Source organism: Apteryx rowi, unplaced genomic scaffold (genome assembly GCF_003343035.1).
Source record: "Apteryx rowi isolate R43461 unplaced genomic scaffold, aptRow1 scaffold_587, whole genome shotgun sequence".
In the NCBI taxonomy this organism is placed as follows: domain Eukaryota; kingdom Metazoa; phylum Chordata; class Aves; order Apterygiformes; family Apterygidae; genus Apteryx; species Apteryx rowi.
Window position 1 is genome coordinate 356,711 of NW_020450857.1, and position 20,583 is coordinate 377,293.

Below are 20,583 nucleotides of genomic sequence, written 5' to 3' on the forward strand. Positions count from 1 at the left end.
AGTCATAAAGAAGGAGATTTATTTGCGGTCAACCATGAATTTGTAGAAAGCTTTATACTCGCCTTGATTTTGGTGGGGTGTATAGCACATTTAGAATATTCCTTGTGTGAAAACTATTTAAACTGTTGATGACTTTCACTTAAAAAGTCTCGCCACAAATATTTTGGATGTTTTTCAAGAGGAAAAAAAAGGATAAGAAGCAAAAGTAGAAAACTGGCAACTAGAACTTGTTTGTATTTTTTCCTACCATAAACACTATTAATAAGGAGAAGGAGGCAGCACAGTATGAACAGGCCAAGCAGATTTATCGGCCTCAAAAGCAAGTATACAGCAGGCCTTTAAGTAAAGAGTTGTTTTAACCTGAACGATCCTACAGTACGAGTCTGGCTCAAAATGCCCAGACTCAAGTTTTTTGACTTTCTTCAGGTATGATGAGTAATCTCATTAAAGCCTTCCTCTTCATCACCCCACCGGGAGCAGGTCGCCTTTTGAGGATCCAGAAGCTGCCGGGTTTCAAACGAAGTAGAAAGAAAGCGGGAAGAATATCTTGGTCCGAGAAACGCGTGCGCGCGCAAGGAGAGGGAGAGGATTTCTCTAACGAAACCGTAATTTATTCTCATCTCCTGAGGACAAGGCTGAGGAATCTCTCAAGTTAAAAAAAAAGAGGCAAAGAACTGGGAACAAATGGCGAGGCGAACTCCCGTAATACAGGTCAAATCCCAAACGGAAAACGTGTGCGTTAACGTGCTTTCCTGAAAGGAAGGGAATCGCCTCTTCAGGACGTCAAGGAGCGTAAAAACCTAAAGCCTGAAAAATTCATCTTCAGAAATGGAAATCTATGTCCTGCTCCCCCAACCCCCAAGGTGGACTGAGACCAAAACTGAGATCTGCAGAGAGAAAAGGAAATAAGTAGCCTTTAATGTCAAGAAGAGTGCCAGGCCACACGTTATCCTTTAAAAAGGCTGAATTAAAGCACTTAGTTTAACTCTTTTTCTAAAGAAACCATTCTAAATAAATTACACTTGACTAGCAGGATAAAAGCATGCTTGAAACGCTTACAAAAACCTATATAAACAAAGAAAAAAATTGGCATAAATTATTCAGAGCCATTATCGTTCTTCTAAAAGAATATCAAGTGCAAAAACTAATACAAATACAAATCTGCTTTACACGCACGCAATTATTTATACATATGCTATTATAAAAACATACTTGGCCTCAATATCAGCTTTCTCCCGCACTGCTTGAGCCATCTGTTCAGTCTCAAAATATTTCTTTTTGCCCTTAGCTAAATCTTTCACCGTCTCTTGTAATTCAGCTTGGATCCTCGTCAACTGGTCCACACACTGAAAAAAAGCATTCAGGAAACAAAACATTAATTTTTTTCTTTTTTGCATCCCACTAATAGGAGCGTYGTTATTTTACTGCTCGTCATGAAATTTTATATAGAGCTATGCRGTCTCCAAGTGGCTCCGTCACGTCTTTCTTTTAAAGCTGATCAGGACATAAAACCATTTTTCTTTCTTTCAGTTGCTCTTCAACTATTCAAATTCAATGATAACTCACAAAATAAAAGTTCTGAAAGCTTCTGATGAGACAGTTAGTTGCGATAGCTGGAATACGGGAAGGAAAAACCCAAAGGCAATTCGCCAGAGGTGATACCGAAATGCTTAATATTTCCTTCTCTCAAATTTAAGACGTAAGATAAATTATGCTACATAAAACAAAACAAGACAACAGCAACAAGAACAATCTGTTAAATGTTATTTTAAGTGTTTTTTTTTTCCTAAACCGCATTTTGAGAGCTTTCCAGCAAATAGGACTGTATCAGAAATTACACCATCTTGAAAAGCGATTTTTACAGATTTTCTTTCTTTTACCCAAACTAGCTTAAGTACATACGAGAGCCAAATTTTAAAGCATTTATAAGTAATTATAAACCTATATTACAGGTGTTACAGACTGCCTGTGTCAATCACGGCTCCGAGCAATATTTGGAGGCAGAGTCTCAAGTTCGGTACCGAAGCAAATTTGCCTTTCGGTCCTTCCGTGATCGGTCCCGGGGTCCCACCTCTTCTCCCCTCCTGCTTCTCCAAATCAAGGTGCCGTATGTCCACTGCCCTCTGAGCTCTCTTTCTAAACACCTAACTTTTTCTCATTATGTTAATTATTMATGCAGGCAACCTTTCCGTTAGAAGTACTGGAAGGAGGATAAAAGAAATACAATTCATTTAAGTGCAGAATAAAGCTCCCTTTTAGTTGGGCATCCCGGCTTCGGTCCAAGTATTTTGTAACTACAAGTATTCTAGTGTARGTGCAAGTATTTTACTGACTCTGAATTTAAATTTCAATAAGGTTTTATGTGGATGGGGGTCATCATAATTATTTATCTGTTTGGAAATCCGAAGGAATGGGTGACAGTTTGCACTGCATAAAAACTTAAATTTGGTTGCAGAGGAAAATTAATGCTATCAAGTGGGTATTTATTCCAAGCTGTAGAAAAAACATGGGCTCTTAGAATRTTCCACACCAGAAGTACTGCACTGATAACTGCAATAATTTGTTCTGCTAATTCAAAAGTGCAAAACACTGGTCGAGAACACCAACTGAGGTACTTTAGGGCAAGAGGTCGTCGCGTTTTAGCAAACTAAACTGAAACGGTCCTTTCTTTTGTCGTTTACCTTGAACGGAATATTCAGCCTGCCTCGAATTAAATGCAATACAGGCGATCCTAACAAAYGCTTAATAGTAACATCCAGAAGGAACATTTACGACTATCGACAGTCCGGGGTGCTTACAAAGCGGGTCCCACCAGCACCTCTCTTGTTCTCCTTGCTTTCTCTCTAGCCTAGCTGCGTCTCGCGCAAGCCCCACGGTGAGTATTTCAGAAGATCRTTCTTGGAAAGTGCTGAAAACGTTTGCATGCGGTAGTGATTTTCGGGAAGCTGCGCCCATTCCTGAACGCAGGCGGCGTTCTCCTCGCTCCGGTGAAAGCCACAGGACGCAAGATCATTAAAATACGGAAAGCACTTCACTTTACGCAAGCAGACACCACCGCATGTTCAGAAAGAGCCTTACCGCTTGCTAGAAACAGGTGGAACGTCACGTTTTATTTCAACCACTTTCTGTATTAAGGGGAACGGTAGAGGCTATTTAAGACTATTTTAAAATGTAATAAGCAATTATATTTTGATGAAAGTCAAGTGCACTTTTTTCCTCGAACCGCGACGTTTTCTTTGTTTGGATTAATCCAAGTYTGGATGAGTCAGTTCTAGCAGCTTTTGGAACACTCACCCACGGTGCCTTTGCAGGAGGTCACCGAAGAACTTGCCTTGCACGTCTTGAAGATGGCACGAGTCCTTCAGGTTTAAGGTGGGCTTCTTCTTAAAAACCAGAGCCTATTCAAACAAAACCTACTCGCAGTTGGCACTGCAGAACCAATTCAATCTAATCGCCGCRGCACCACGTTAGATTCGCCGATAGCGTTTTGACCAGCTTGGTATCACATTTTTAAAAAATTCAGCTCAATGCAATTTCACTTCCAGGTGACGTAGCTCAGAATTTTACCCCTTTTCAGCAAGCCAGCTGTTTAATTCTATAGCAACGTGCACATGGAGAGACCAAAAAGTATATACCTACTTCACAAGTGCCATACTATAATATTTCTAACAATCATTTTTCTAAATAAAGGCTAGAAAAGGCTAAAAAAAAAAACCACCAAGCAAACGAACAAAAACCACAAATACCTTTTTCAACTGCTGTTCCTTAAAGCACCTTACGGTCCTGGCTGGTTCAGAAATTAAGTTTTTATAATTCTCGCAGATATTGAGCCGAGATTGGGCCACTTGCATTGTGCCTTCCAAAAGTGATTTCCAAACTGAGTACATGCTCCTGAATAAAGGAAGAAAGGTTGTGGGAAGAAAGAAAGAAAGGCCATGCATTACTATCAGAAACGTGTGCTGTTTTAGCAAAAGATTGCTCTTAAGAAATAAAATGAAATCCCAGAATTGCTTATGCCAATCTAAGCAAATATTTGCACTTTCACAAAATCTTGAAGTTCTACGAAAACTAAAAGCTTTCCCCTCCTCTCCCTGTTTCGTGACTCAATTTGCGGGTTATTACTCTAACCTTAAAGCTATTTAAGCAAATATCTCTTCATGTACCAACTCCCCAAATATTAATACCCAAAGAGGACGCACCATTAAGCTTTTTTCCTGTTTTGCCATTTTGTGTTTCCTATCTTCCTAAATCACTCAAGTAATAAGACATCTACTTAAGCCTGTCTCAAAAATCTAGAGGGAAACGAAGCTTCAGTTTTAACTGACAACACTCCTGCAACAAAGGGGAAAAAAAATCATTTTAACTACAGAAGAGAGCTGTTTCATTGCCGAGGAGAAAAATCACACAAACTGAAAATATAAGGACAGCTATCCCAAGATATCCAACTGTTAAATTACCTATAATCACTTCGCTCATCAGCTTTTATTCCAAGCCAGTCCTTCTTTAAGTATTGACTAGCCAGCTTCTGAATGCTCTGTTAAAAGAAAGAGGAAAAGAAGTTAAAAACAAGAGGTACCTAAAAAAGCATTTCTGCTATTAGATCAGACAAAGGATAATCCGACATGTAAAGAAGTAATCAAATACAGTTTTAAGGAACTACTGTAATAGAGGACTGCTATTTCCACTCCTTTTTATATTTTTGTTTTACTTAAGTTTTTGTGGAGTCACCTTAACCAGCTTTGTGTTAATATTATTATATTTATTATTCTATATTTATTATTTTATCCATCACTCTGGATGAAGCCCACAAACGCACACCCCAGCACCGAACGGGTTTCTCCATACGAATAATCCCAGCGAAACCGAAAATACCGAGGATGTTCTTACGTGGCACGCGGCAGAAACAGAGCCAGGAAAACCTAAAGCGAAAGGTCTAAATCTGGTTGGCCACAGCTACCACGTAACCAAAATCGTTATTTTAACCGAACGCAACGAAAGCAGCGAGCCGTCAGAAGATGGGGGCCCCGACGTTCTCCCTAGAGAAAAACGCCGGAGGTCCCTGCAAAAACGCAGCCGGACGCCTTCACATGTACTTCTGCATCCGATTTCCTCCAGGAGACGCGCCCCAAGGTGCTGAATTAACGTTCAAAAAAGGAAAAATCACGATGCAAAAAGTTCCTTAGCCATCGCGGACAAGCTGTGCCCAAGTTAAAGGTGCATAAAGTTACGACAGGGGTATAAAAGGCCAATTTTGCGCTCAGAAACGTTACTGCTGATGTGATCGAATTGACCGTAAAACTACGTGCTTGGCYGCTTATTTCCAAGCTGAACAACCGGGCCACAGAAAACAGTGCAACGCCGAATAGAGGGTCCAGCTGTCCTCTGAGATGTTTGAGCATTTAGTATTTTTTCCATCTGAGCTGTTAAACCGACAACGACAAAAAAATCACTATATGCATTCGGCAGAAAACTGCTGGTTTTAATTAGACCCGTACGGTAGATTTGCATTCTTAAACTTTAGGCGGCATGTAATTTTTTTTCTTTTTTTCTTTTTTTTTTTTGTGTGTATAACGTCCTTCTTGTTCTTTGCTCAATGACACTTTGGGGTTTGGGCTCTGCCCAGACAAAGGACACCACTGTGCGCCCCGAGCTGGGAAATCAACTGCTTGCTTAACCTTCGGCCGCGCGGGCGGCCCAGGAGCGCGCACGCGTCCGTCACATCCTCCGCAGCGGAAACGGCTCGAAACGACGATATTTAAAGGCCAGGGCAAGTTTTTAAGGAGGCAGTGACAGAAGCCCTTTCCGAACGCTCTCTGGATTTCAGTAGTATTTCACAGCATGTTTCCCGTAATTTAAAAGCTCTGCAAAAATAACTATCTAGAATTGGGTGCAGCTTCCCTTAGTAAAGACACTATTAAAAAGTTACTATGTAAATCCCCAAAGCTGGGGGAAATCCGTAAAAAACTCTTTTCCCCCTCTCGATTTTGGTGAGCTTTGAACAGTTAAGCTTAGAGTCGCTACTTAATATTCTGCTCGGGAGAAGCAATGCTGAAATGCTGGGATATCGGCAACCCCGCTCATCGCAAGTCTCACGAGCGCTGGGTACCACCGCGCTCAGCATCTACGTGCATCGTGCAACGGCAAAGTCCTTTTTTCAAAAAATTCTGCCATCTGAAAATACCGATTTATTTTTTAGTATAAATACGCAAAACCACTGCTGACCAAATCTATGAAAATTGTCTGCTCGCTGAGGGCTGCCAACCAAGGACTTTTTTTTCCCTCTTAATTTTATAGTTCCCACCTAAGGTAGTATATCATTAAATCGGGATAAAAGTTTGGTTAATTATTTTGAATGGTAATAACAACTGAATGCATCGATTCATTTTAAAATACACTATTTTTCATCAGCAATTGGTATGACAAGCTAAGGATGTTTGAAATTCCCTGCAAGCCCTTGTAACYTCTGCTCACCGTTGGTGGAAAGAAATGCGCAGGGTGACTCTTGCGTGCATTAATAATACATTAAATAGGATTTAGAAGGGGCAAACGTAAAACTGTGTGAACGAACTGGCTGTCGTTCAACATCAGCTTTGACTTCTCTTAAGAAGAAACATCCTTCCGCTGTGTCTTTGCCCCTCCAGCAAAATGCACATGATATTGCCATGCTACAACGTGTTAATATCGCACTTTTATGGGTATTTCGGCTGTTTGCAAAACTAACTAGGATCTATTTACTGATCTCTTCTACAGTCGTTYCAGATACCTCCAACATAATAAGGCTGGTTGCGACAGATATTGGGGGAGGAAAAAAGGAAATACTTTGGGAATATTTGCTCTCCTGCTAATAGAAAATAAATGCTTACTGACAGAGAAGGAAAGAGAAAGCTGTCCCAAATTAAAAGATTATTGATGGAAAAGTACGTGGCTTCAAAGACGACATACATTAACAAGGACTTTCAAAGCATTCTCAACATCTTTATTTGCAAGACTTGAAAGATGCCGATGACATCTGGGCCTCCTAACACCTACCATCGGTGGCAGAAAGCATGGTAGATGCTATCTCATGTAACACTGAGTTTTGGAACGTACCCATCAACAGGACAAATCGAGTGTACTTTTTCARTATTAGGACCTCACCTCACTCAGAAGCAGCTTTCAGTGTCTTGCATCATTTTTCGGAATTTATTTATCTTACAAATAAATCTACCTCCTGCTATTAATGTTTGAAGAACGAAGTTCTTGAAAGGAGGAGGAGGAGAGAGGAATACTGTCCTCCGAGCAATCTCTAACATCCAGTGATGCAAGCAACTCCGGCATGTAAGACAACAGAGCAAATAATGCCTCCGAGTGGGAAAGCGGAAACGGACAAGAGGAAAAGTCCAGACAGCTCGCAGGGCCTCAGGCCACACGTTAAATCAGAGGCCTGGCAGACATGGAGGACACGTGGGCAGCAGATGCCCTAACAAGCCCGTGCTTGAAAAGCTGCCTTTTGCCACGTTTCCTTCACCGTTGGTGGGACCCACATTACCGAAACGGCCAGTGACGGAAAGGGTGAGGATGAGAAGGAGAAGCCAAGCAAGAGAAAAGAGCAAAAGTCTTACCCGAAGCCAAGCCCAACTTCGGAAGCTGATGCTCTGCACGTTTAATATCCATGAGCTACTACGTGATGTTAATACGCCTTTTCTTCTAGCTTGGTAGAGCAACTGTTCCAAGCACTGACCACTGACAAGCGAAAGAAAATAATGTTTTTCCCCCACCSAGGTAAGCGTGGTGATTTGCTTGACTGGTCCTCAAGATCACTGCCYGGGCAGTAACTGCAGCACCAGTGGCTTTCTGGCACTATTTTCTTTACTAACTACTCTTCTTGTAGTCCARTATTCCAAGAGGGAGACTTTTGTACATCTCTTTCTTCCCTTGACTTCTTCTCTGGAAGCAGGAAGATTACTCCCAACTCCACTGACTTCACAGCAGTTTGCAAGATGGTTGTGCTATTCAACACCTTCAACTAAAAACTCTAAGAGCAGCAACACACCCATCCATTGCTTATGCATGAGAGGAGTTTGGAGAGGAGTTGAGCTCTTTTTTTTAAATAAAAATAATTGTTCAGTAATATCAGACCATTTGCTTGACAGGAATTTAACACAAACATTATCTAGAGTTGCACGCAAGATGGAAAACAGTATTTTGTTCCTGTTGGCTCTTAAAAATTAAAATGGAGAATCTCATTAAGTCATTTTCTAACATTGGAAAAGTTGCGGTTTGACTAATGTCAGATGATTCTAAAAATTCCATTTTTATTTCCATGAGAGTGAGACTGGCTGAGAAGGAAGAGAAACGGCCACATACAAAGAATCCTCCAAAAAAGAAACACACCCCTGAGCCACATGAGATTTTGACATTTTGAAACACGTCCCTACTGCACACGTTCCAAAAATTAGGTCCAGCACCATCAAGGCATCTGGATGCTTGTGTTAAGGCACCTTTCCTGATGCTCACAGATTCTTTTCTTAAACTAGTATGATTTGACACCAATTTTACAAGCTCAAAGATTCTCACCTACTAAAACAGTGAGATACTTATCACCAAAAGTTTTGTAGACAGTTTTATTAATTATATGTATGGTTCTTACGAGTTTGAATCGTACTTTTAAATGTATTTTACTCTGTTGACAAGCTCTTCAAAACATTTGGACGCGCATTCGAACGTGCGAGGGGGAGAACCTGACTGCAACGTGGCCTGCATGGCACGACGAGTACTTCAGCTCCTGAACACAGGAGAGCGATTTAGCTCACAAAGCCTCAAGATTGAATTTCAAGCAAGATATTAAGCTGTTCGCAGAGATTATTTAATAAAGCGGCCTTCTGTTTCCTAGAGCTACGTTCAATAAACCCTTCAATGCTTGAAGGAGAAGGAACCCGGTGCAGAACGGACGCGATTCGGGGATTCCAACACAGGATGCGACTGGGGCCAATTTACACGACAAGCTGAAGACGAAACCACCGACAGACACAATTATTTCGCTCGGAGTTTACACAGGGCCTCAGGCAACAAGACCACAACTAAGGCTCTACCGGCAGCACAAATAAAACTGAAAACAAAGCACGTAACGGGCAGCAGATGGACTTCAAAGGCGCGTACCAGTTCTTCCTAAAAGGTGCACATCCAGCCTGTTTATCTGCATGACCCAAAACCACAGTTCAACAGTTGATAAAGCAGTTTCCATCCGTCTCGTGCAAAAATTATAAAACTCTTGCTTACAAATATTACGAAAGGCTAATCAACCAAGGTGAAGCTGCATCTCTTAATAATCTTGCTTCTGTGAGCCTTTACAGAAAGGAAAGGCAAAAACACAGCTATGTTCCTTACTCCCACCTTCAAGGAAGGACAATCTACTCTTAAAAACCTCCACCGACRACGACCTTCCAGGAAAGGTTGTGTAATCTATTGCGACGCCTGACGATCTTTACTCTCATGTGCCTAATCTCATCTCTCTTACTGCAATTTGACTGCAGCATATTGCACAGTGAATAAAGCAAAAAAATATATATATATATAATATATATATATATATATATATAATTTATCCCCTTTCTCTTTGCAACACTCTTTCTAGTGTTTCAAGATTTCCTGCTGCTCTAGACTAAAATCTCCCTACTCATTCACCCCTACGGTTTTCAGGCTTAATTTGTAACCTACATATTTTCTTTGCCCTGGGTGATTTTCCCTGCTCTCCTCTGGGTCTCTCTCCAATCGGTCCAAATCTTCCTCAAAATGTAGAGGCCAAAGCCTGAAAGACAGTAGTCRGATTTTTGCGAGCCGATTTTGAACTTCAGTACCACTTGCAGACTCGCTTGCTGCCCTTCCCGAGTCACTATCATCTATAAATTTATAAAGCATATATCCTGCTCCGTCCTCCAGTTTCTTAATGATAACACTGACTACTACCGGATTAAGGACAAGCCCTACGAAACCTCATTCATTTTAACAAAGAACTGGTTGATATCTCCTCTTTTAGCRTGATTTTCCAAACGTTTTCCATCCCCCGTTGGTAGCATCCAGACCACGYTTCCCTAGCATGCATTTTAGAGCACCACACGAAAGCGTCAATAACTCTCCTAAAGTCATGTAGCACCTTCTCTATTTACAGACCTGTCACCTGCAACAGCAAAAAAGAAAAAAAAAAATTATGCCAAACCAGTGTTAAGCTGTTTTTCTTAACACTTCTATTTGTTGCTTTTCTAGGAATTTTAACGAACCCCAGTGAGATGTAATTTCTTAACTCTTCCGCCCTCAGCACTCCTTTTAAAAGGGCAGCAGCTACGTTTGCCCTCTCTCAGTCTTTCAAATCTCACCCTTAACTCGGGAGTCTATACTTTACCAGGCTTTAAACTGTTTGCTTCCTCTCCAAATTGTCCTGTCTTTAGTTTCTGAATTCATGGGAAAAAAACAAAAACAAAAAGCAAAAAACCCTCCTGACGCTATGATGCTGCACGGCAGTAATTTCAACACAGCTTCTCCAACACGGCTCAGCCCAAATGCAAAGTTTCCATTTGAGCCCAAAGTTTTCTCTGCACAGAAGCTGTATAAGCAACAGAAAAGGAATACCAACGTTTATGTTTCTAATCATGAGTAAAAGAGGCAGGGAAAAAAATCTAACGCAATCTTCCTGTTGCCTACCAAGGGAGCCTCCTTAAACCCCAGGATTTTGGTCAATCAGAACTACTGTCCTCTGCACGATGTGACACAGTACACGTAGCTGAACCGCCTTCAACGCCGAGCAAGTTGCAAACGAGAATAAAACCAGTTAAAATGACTAGTTTTAGCATCCATTTGTATAAATTCTTTTTCCTTTCTAAATTATATATTTTAAATCACTGGACTAGAGATGCGTTTCCATTCAGAAACGTTTCAGATTATTTTGCAGGCCTGCTACGTTACTCCTGAAAGCTGTCTAGGTTGACGCAAAACTTTCTTGTTGCACGGTCCAGTGAATAACATGGATAACACATGATATGTTTTTTTGTGTGATGGTTCCTCTTCTGTTTATACTGCCTGTGCACCATAGGGTTGACCAACCTCTTTGGTATTGAGAGCCAGATGCAAGTTTGGGGACCTTCCTCATGTAGGACATATAGACATAGCAATTTTTAGCTCCGCAACCCAAACCACAGTACTTTTCTGCATAGTTGAAGATAGTGAAACAGCCTCTTGGTCAAAAGACTGAGCTTCCTTGAGCAAATCTCCATTCCTAGCAGATAAAACAAAGTCCTGTACAGTGCTATTGAACAGCATACCACTGCTTTACAGAGTTTTTTATACGGTAGATCTTCCTTCCACTGTACTGCACTAGACAATAAGGCCATTGGCCATGTTCGTTTTACAACTTCAGGCAATAACTTTAGGCAATTTTAGCAGTATTGAACCTTGAGTGTAGTGCATCTGGACAGAAGGACAAAGATTCTGAACGAACATTCAGCGTAGAGAACGATCGATGGGTTTTATTAGATGAACGTGCTTTCCTGTGTCGGACAATTTTGGGTGCCTTGCTGCGATAGAAAGCACGTCAGAACCTCACATCTCTAGATACACGATATTTTATCTCCCCACGTCAGAACCTGCGCCCCAGAGGTAAGAAGCTCCAGCAGCAAAATTCACTAACCACAGACATGAAGTTTCTTCCCCAAACACCCTTCTAAATCAGTGTTTGGAGAGGAACGTGCTCAGGTGACAGTAGAGAAGTGCCACCAGCACTGTTGCTCACCGTTGGCCACGACGGACTTCTGCATGCCCAGTTTTTCATACGAACCGTGCTGTGGCTCCAAAGCAGCAAGTCCTTTTGACTGCCGCCCCTGCTCCTTAGGAAAGGGAGAAATGGGAGAAATCCGTACCACGTCCTCATCATCATTTTTGGCCAGTTTCTGGGATACAAACCAAAAGCATTAAGAGGTGCTGCTTAAGATGCTTGATGAGGGGGTTAAACGATTAGAGATATTTTACTTTTCTGCACAACCTTCTGTTGCAACAGTTGAGAAATATCACTCACAACACGTGCAAAATGGACTCTACAGACTCTCCAAACGCTGATCCCCTCCTCCTAAGAGGGAGCTTCACATTGCTGGAGAGAAAGAAGGATGAGAATCATGATCTAGTGCTGCGGTAGAGAGCAAAGCATCAATTATGACCCAAAAAAGCAACAGCCTCTTAAATTCTCACTTTCCCCATACTCATCTCTAAAAGTTCTGCTTTGCTGAGGGATTATCGAGGGACCATAACCTGGCGCTTCCTGTTTTTTTCGATGCATGAGGGGATTTAGTGTATTTTTAAATTCCAAATTTCCAGTAATTCACATCTCGGGTGGCTGATGAAGTACAGCAGCAACTTCATCTTCTACAGTAATTTTGTTCAGATAATAATGTGGTGGTCACTCCTCTTCAAAACAGAAAAATTGGGATGCGATCTTGTAGGAAGGGACTGAACTAAGGCAGGAGAACAAAAAAAAAAATCTACATTAACTAGTTAGCTTGTCTGATGGAAGAATTTGAAGGGAAAAACAAACCTTAGACTCTTTTCCTTAAAAGAATGATAGCAGTACTGAACCGTATCAGTGAAGAGCTGCACTGCAGGAAGGTTTAATGCTGACCCTAGAATCAGTTTCCGACAAGTCATTTGTTAAAGAAAGTAGCAAAAAGGTTGATATAGCTTGGTACGCTGCCTGATACGATATCCCATTCACACAGCTTTCCTCCTCTGAAAAATTTAAATCCGTCAGGGTCAACATTGCTTGTTATTTTTCCCTTCTAAAAAAAGGAAATGCTTTCTTCCAAAACAAAAAAAGGTATTTATAATCTAACCCAACCCTTCTTGGAGGAGGCTGGTCAACCAATGTTGCCAAATAACCCTCGTAATATTTGGTTTGTAAAGGAGCCTAAAAATCAAAACTTTCACTTTCAAAACACTGCTAACTTTCTTACTGCGGAGAAGCGGTTGAAAACAGGATAAACACAGTCTATGAGTGCAAAAGAGTTCAAAATGTGGGTTGTTTGGGGTTTTTTTGAGTGACTTAATGGTTAAGTCAAATCTGCAGCTGTTTTCTGGGAGATGAAAGCAAGTTCAACTCACGCAAGTGCAAAGAAAATCAAGCAAAATAAAAGAACCGCAGAATAATAAAAATACAGGGGGACAGGGGAGGGGATACTAACAACATAACCAAAAAGCTATGGTGGAATATAACATTACTGAATGTATCTGTTTTCCTACATGATTAAGATTAAATTGTAGGAAGATGTGAAAGGGAAGTGGAAATGGGAAAGTGCAGGCAGGAAAATCATGAAAATACGATGGTAAAACTACACGCTAGACTATTCATCCCCAAAGACAGATTAAACGATAAAAACAGACTCATTACCAACATTTGCAGAGACTGCAACAGAGAGGATTTTTAAGAAAACCATTTGAAAACACGTACGACATCGAGAGTAATAACTAACTGAGGAAGTGCAGTTACGGAAAATTCCACAGTCGAGTTTTACTTCTATTTCTTAATCACCAGGTTATAAAACACACGCAGCCGAACTGCCATGTGATGAAGCAGTGTGTCAGGAAAGAATTAAGTAAATGGAAAATTCACATCAAACCTGGCTTTAAAAGCCTGCAAATGGAGTATCGCAGAAAGATTAAAATATTCTAAAAAACCCTGCAGTCACTGTTTGAGACTATTAATGAAATGCAAAATTATGAGCTAAGGTTAAGAATTTAAAGAAAATAGATAAATACAGAAAGAGAATATAATTAGGAATCATAGTTTATGAGACTCAGGACAGGAGACAGAGATGGTGATAATATAAATGTTTAATTTATAAACATTCGCTGGCTTCAATCAATAGTAACAGCAGCATCTCAGCCATCCGACCGGCTTCTAAAGCCGTACGCCTCATTTCGTGGATCTGAAAGCTTCTTGCTTTTTCTGTAAAATGAGTGAATAATTGTAATGTGTACAAATAAAGCCGTATCTGCCAATATATACCAAGTTCCTGCTAAAACTGCTGTTTGCCCCCAAGGCAAGCACCGCTCCGTACGGATCAGTTAACCCACGAGCGAACGCGACTGCGCTGCGATACCCCGCAGCACAACTGCCTCCGAGGTGCTTTGGGAAAAGGTGACGTTTGCAAGCAATTAAAGAGTTCATCCGAATAAATAAAGTGGAGTTAGCTATTTACTAGTTGGAACGCAAGAATAGGGACTTGCCGACTCTCACCCTAACTCAAATTGTCTGGTTTAAGGTAAATGACCTTATTAAAATATTCCACGCACAAGTGCTGTATAAAGGRAACAAATATATTAAAGTTAAGGTTACTTTTAACTAGTTTGAAAGCAGTGCACTATTAGAAGAGTTCGAGCTGAAAAGACAGCGCGTAGGAAAGTTTGTATTAGAATAAAGATTTGTTACTACCCTTCTCTCTTGTTTCAGAGACGAATTGCTTTGGAAAATTGTATCCGGGACTCTACCAAATCCGGGTTTCTAAAATCACGGTCCTCTCGCCATCACTGTTTGGCTTTGCACTTATGCTTAAAAATAAACCATACGTGTGTGTGTGTGTTTTAAAATGATGCCACTCGTGAGAATTCAATTTCTGAATATTCTGCCTGGGAAATACAAATATTTTGGAAAAGCACTGGAATCTCCAAAGGTAAGGAACGGCGATCCGTTTGTGGCAGGCCACTCTGTCAAAATTACGAGAGCTGATAACTGTTGAATCTAAATGTTCGTCTATCACAAGCGTTGCTTAAAAGGGGTCTGGGTCTCATCTTGCTACAAACAGACCGCAAAACATCCCTTCTTTCCATTCTTAATCCGCAGAGGAATACGTTTTACAGTCACTTTATCCCCTGTTGTAAAGAACTGGGTTTGAATTTGTTTTATTCTCTGAAGCGCGGTTACCAGCAATTGCTGGAGCTGCTTAATGTTATTTATCGCCTGGTGTCTTCACAACTGAGCAGGTTGCTATTTTCCATTCTGTGGGAACTTCTTAATTAAAGGTTCACACGATTACAAAGCCTTGACACAGCCCCATGTTTTATGTAGCGCAACCTTATTTTTTTTTCCATCCTGTAACAGCTGGCGAGGAAGTATTAAATTTGCTGCACTTCACATATAAATATATTCATTGATCAGGTTTGTAACAACCTAAGTGTTAGTATTCAGAAATTTATCAGTCACTACGGCATCAACATTAATTTTGCATCTGGTAATTAACTTGGAGGCTTGTTATATCTTTACTTAATTGCAGGTTCCATGTTGTAATCTTTTTTATTTGAATTTTATAAATCAGTTAGCGATGCTAGTTAAAACGTGTAGATTTGTCAGGGTAAAACGCTTGGGGAGGGGGAAAATCTGTCCGAAAACACAACGCCATACCTTTAATGAATTTGGTAACTCTCCAGTGGCAAAGTTTGCTTAAACAAAGTTAAGTCTCAAAATCATTTTAACCACTATTCAGACTTGGGATTTTTGGCTTATATTTCTTATCAATTTTCTTTCGAGCATTTTTCTCAAACACTAAGCCCTGAAAGGCTACTTTTAGCACTGCTAAATTACCTCAACGATATTTCACCCTTTCATACAAGATAATAAAAAAGGTTATGCCCAGGCAGCCGGTTTCTACAGCTACACATTTGTTGACCTACAAAGTTTTGGGCTAATGGAGCGAAGCACCTTTCCCTTAAGTACCTCCAAAAACACATATGTCCAAGGATAATGGTTCATCTACGTTCATGACCATTCCACCACATTACCTCAACATACCTCCCGATCGAGATGAGCATCGATCATCAGATTAGATAGATGATCATCAGATGAGCATTAATGCAGAGTTTTGCCTAGGAAAGTTGCCATATTTTTCTACTCCAGGTTCCTTGGTGTTAGACCATCTGAATACAAGGAAAAACAACTTCACTGTGAGGGAGACAGAGCACTGGAACAGGYTGCCCAGAGAAGTTGTGGAGTCTCCTTCTCTGGAGATATTCAAAACCCGCCTGGAYGCGATGCTGTGCAAGGTGCTCTAGGTGACCCTGCTTGAGCAGGGGGCTTGGACTTAGATGATCTCCTGAGGTCCCTTCCAACCTCAACCATTCTGTGATTCTGTGATCTTTAGAAAGGACTATCCTGATAAAGCAAGCCACAACGTTATAATGAAATATAGATATTAAATACCTACTTTGTATGATAAACTTCAATGTCATGTTACAAGGCACAAGGCCAACTCTATTTAATTCAGTAGTCCAAAGGCAATCATCTCCAGGCTGACAGGCTTTTTCCACTGATCCTCGAGCCCTTGTTACGCACAGCCCAGTAAAAGAATTAATTGTACCCTGACACTACAACAGGCTGGTTCAGGTAGTAAATTTGAAGGGTAGTCTGATAGTTTTACTTTGGTTTTTAATGAATACCTACACACTAAAAGGTCCRTTGCAAACGTTAAGAGTATAAGACAGAGAGGTAACGATCTGCAAACTTCTAAACAAATGAAGATGATTCACCTTGGCTGGGCAACTGTTTCAACTGAATTGCTCCRTGGAAATGAGAAAGAAAAAAAGTGCGTATGCTTACATGTGCAGATAAGTTTTGGTACCCTTAATCCCGTTCCCGACATAATCACTTAGATGCATCAGTAAAACACCTGAATTAATCAGCGAGTCAGAAGAGGAGGTAAGTATGAGTCAAGTCATACCTAACTACACTAATTATTTTCAACATTTCAGACCAGTAGATACTAAAGCTATTTTTYTTCTGTCTTCTGCCCGTTAGCAAATTTTGAAAATTGACCTGCGAAGAGGGACCGGTGAACTATTTCTCAGTAGCGTCAGCGGAGATGATGTGTTGTGGTGGACAACCTCAAAAACAAATCCGGGTACTGGGAATTCTGTCTAAGCACTTTTGCTGAAGAATTTGTACTCATATAAGGAGATAAAAATAGATGTGATTCTGCCCTGCAGAGAAATAGAGAAGAAATTAAAAAGCTTGAGAAAAAAGTATTTCAAGAGAAATGCGGCCAAGAACAAATAAACTTCTGCAGTYTCCAACTGGCCTGCTCGTGACAGCTGATCTGCAAGTTCCTAAGATGATAACTGGGTTCATCGGCCTTTTAAGAACGAACAATCTCARTCTCCTCACTCTGAAATCTCTTCCACAGGCAAGAGAGTTTGGAAGATATTGCCAAGAAGAATAAAATGCAAATAGTTTCCTTTCCATAACTCCAAATTTCAATCTTTATTATGAGTCCGCCAGAACAACAAACCACTGATTACTTGGGACAACTCGAGTTTTTGCAATTTTTCTCCTTTCGACACCAACAGAAGTTTCTTTGATCTTTCAGCTGAGCTGGGATGAAAAATGACATTCTCAAGAATCTTTAACCCGTGGCCTCCAGTTAATGCCTAGGCCACTATCATTAAATTGCTCCATCACATACTTGACGTTGCACTTCATGAAATGTCAGATGACAATGGAGCATTTCAACCTCAAATAACCCCAAATTATTATGCCTCCAACTGTCAACGCTCATACACAGTTGGTCCCAAGGTTTCCCAACAGCGAATGCAGAACTGAATTTTACTCTTCAGGGATGAATATAAAAATCAACCCCAGGAAAGGGAGTTTGCTGCTCCTCTCATGCTGCTGGGGATGAACAGGACAGCTGCTGCTCCACACATCCTGATGCTTCTTCTTGGAGCRGCGGCAGCGGCAAGCCCGAGGTCCCTGCATGGGTAGAAGGGCTTGGGTTGCCCCTTAGCCAGCACTGTCATGCAATCCCTGCTATCTGCTGCCCTGGGCAATTATTTCCTTTGCCTTCCCTAAAGACACTTGTGTATGTTCAACCGAATGAAGGTGAGAAACCATAGGTGAATTTAATTCAGCCGGATGACCTGCAACTTGCTGTTTTGTCCCCGGGAGAAGCCGTTGTCTATAATCTGAAGAGACCTGGAAGATGTTGCCATAGGTTTCACAGCAATAACACATAATATCACTAGCTCAACACGCCCAAGATACCAAGCGTTCAGGTGCTGCAGTGGCTGTGTGTTCAAACCTGTATTTTGCAATGTCCCTTGCTCTCCCGGGGCAGACAGATGGATAGAACCRATTTTGGTTTTGGAAGAAGCAATTACAGCAAATCCACTTTAGATCCATGAAAATCATGTCCTACTTCCTAAGGGGTTTTTTTTTCCCCTCCAGTAAAGAAGTAAAAAGACGAGATGCCCACGTTACTGATGAAGCTGTAAAAAGGCTGCTGTGAAAAGATCATGGGGGAATGTACCACRCAAACACTAGTGCAAATAATTAAATGAAAAGTCTAAAGATGATCGAGGACCCTGGTCATACAGAATTTCCCACCTTCCTAATTAAGACTCTGCATTAACTGAACATGGAAGTATAACATAGTTTGACAATAATATTATTTAGTGGTCCATCGACATTTTTCTCTTCTAGAATGTCTGCTTTCATATTTCCTAAAGTTCATTTAACTCATACAACAGTCTTTTGAGAAGACAGCCGCATCCCTTAAACTTGGTTTTGAAAGTACTAGCATGTATTTCAGGGTTTTGCCCTGTGTTTTTTGTTTTGTTGCTTTTGAATAAAACAGCAGCACAGAACTGATGTAAGGGTGTAGAACAGAAATATTCAAAGYGTGCAAAATTTTAAGTAAGACTTGAGTGGCCTTCAACTACCTTTTCTTGCAYCTTAAGTTTATAAAAAGCAAGGCTTTTTTATAATGAAATCTTCCCTATTTTCACCACGACTGAAGAACAGGCAGTTGAACTACTGTAGAGATGTTAAAGATTGCGTTCACGTTCAAATATCCAGAATAAAAAACCCTCYGCAGCCCAGGATACAGAGCTAAGGGGAAAAACAGGCTATTTGAAAACATTTTTYTCTCCAAAGTTACAAGGTCACCTCCGAAGTTACGAGGTCAGCTAAATCCTGCAAGAGCCGCCRAGAGAATCCAAAAGTCCAGCTCAGCTTGACTTCGTTCCTGCAAAAAAGCATTTCCTTCCTGCTCATTTAAGAAGAAGAATTTTGACAGGAACAATTCAGAAAAAAAAAGAACTCGTAACGCTAATCTCCACGCAGTAAATAAACTGGCAAAAAACAGCTCGAAGAGAAGGAAAAATTGCGTTGAGATATTTCCAGCAYGAGTTTATTCGGTTGCATTGGGAACTTTTTTAGCTTGTAAGTGCCCCCACGGTAACTTTTTTATATATATATATATATATTTATATATACACATACCTTCACCCGCGTATGTATTTCGCACGTGAAATTCGTAGACTTTGCCTTATCCCACAAACGGAGCAAGGGAGCGAAGCAAGCAAATGCCCGGTTAAGGGGAAGCGTACCATCTGCTCTCCCACACGCCGGCACAATAGGGAAGCAGCCGGCTTTGGCAGCGCCGCGCTGGCCAGCATATGGCCTGTTTCCTCTTAACCGGGCAGTTTCTTGGTTTTTCTTAGCTTGTGTCAGAGCCTTAACAGACCTCGCGCGCTTTGCGTTAAGCTTCCGTAKACTGAAAATTAAAACCGTAAAACCAGCACCTCGGAGCTCTTTGCTTTAGATAAGTTCCAAAGGGGATGAGTAGGAAAAAGAAGTCCAAAAGGAAATTCCGGTCATCTGTTAAGGTTGTTTTGTTGTTTGGTTTTTGGGGGGGCATTAGGGGGGGCTTTCTAAATGGGTCCTGAGCCTAATTCTTCTTGCGCGGATGTATGCGGCATTCTCCTAGCACTATTTTCAAAAAAAACAGATATGGCAAATTCGTAAGCCTGCTTCCAAATCAGGAAAAAAATAGCTAGGACTGAAATATGGTTCAGAATATATACATATATACACCCACACCTTTTTATTTATTTATTTATTTATTTATTTTTAATGTTAGGGCCTGGAAAAACATAGACCAAAAAAAACCCCCAAATCAAACATCGTAACAGCTCCTCAAATCTAAGACAAAGATTATATGCAAAGACTAACCTAATACAAGCTAATTCTGTGCTAATACAAGCACAGAAGTGAGTGAGAGAACATTAGTCAATCCAGTGCACTAATCTCGGCACATCAGCACCCTAAATTCGTTTGAGGTTGCACAGCARTTAAGGGAACTTGCAGGATTTCACGTCTTGGGCTGTTCGGTTATTACCGACGCAAAGCAAAACCTTGACGCGTATTTAGTATCGATGACACCGCTTTTTTGTGCCTAGTGGCAACTTTCCAAAGATTAGTAGGTACTACTTTTAAAACGATAAAAGGTTAAAAAAAAAAAAGAAAGAAAGTCTGCAGCTTCCAGGAGTATTAGCAATATTCCGATCGGAATAGCCTTGTGCAAACACGCTTAGGAAAAAAAAAAAGAGCAAATGGACCTTTCCCAAAGGTGTGCCTGATGCAGACGTGTTTGCAAAGGTGTGGGATCCTTTCAGCTGCCACGTCTTCACTGCTAAAACCACGGGAGACTTCTAGGACACAAACGTGACCAAACCATCGTAAGATTAAGCAGCTCCCACGCATCAGGTAAGCGGCAGTAACCGTTCGCGTGCGAGCTC

General features: G+C 40.9%; 1 protein-coding gene across 2 annotated transcripts in view; it reads right to left on the minus strand.

The window, feature by feature from the left end:
* Positions 1-20,583, minus strand: part of FCHSD2 (FCH and double SH3 domains 2) — a 156,629-nt gene that overhangs the window by 72,193 nt on the left and 63,853 nt on the right. For both annotated transcript variants that reach the window (XM_026082655.1, XM_026082654.1), the window contains exons 3-5: positions 4,458-4,534; positions 3,747-3,891; positions 1,213-1,346 (exon numbers count right to left, since the gene is read on the minus strand). In XM_026082655.1, coding sequence (XP_025938440.1) covers positions 1,213-1,346; positions 3,747-3,891; positions 4,458-4,534 — 356 coding nt within the window. The remainder of the gene's footprint in view (positions 1-1,212; positions 1,347-3,746; positions 3,892-4,457; positions 4,535-20,583) is intronic.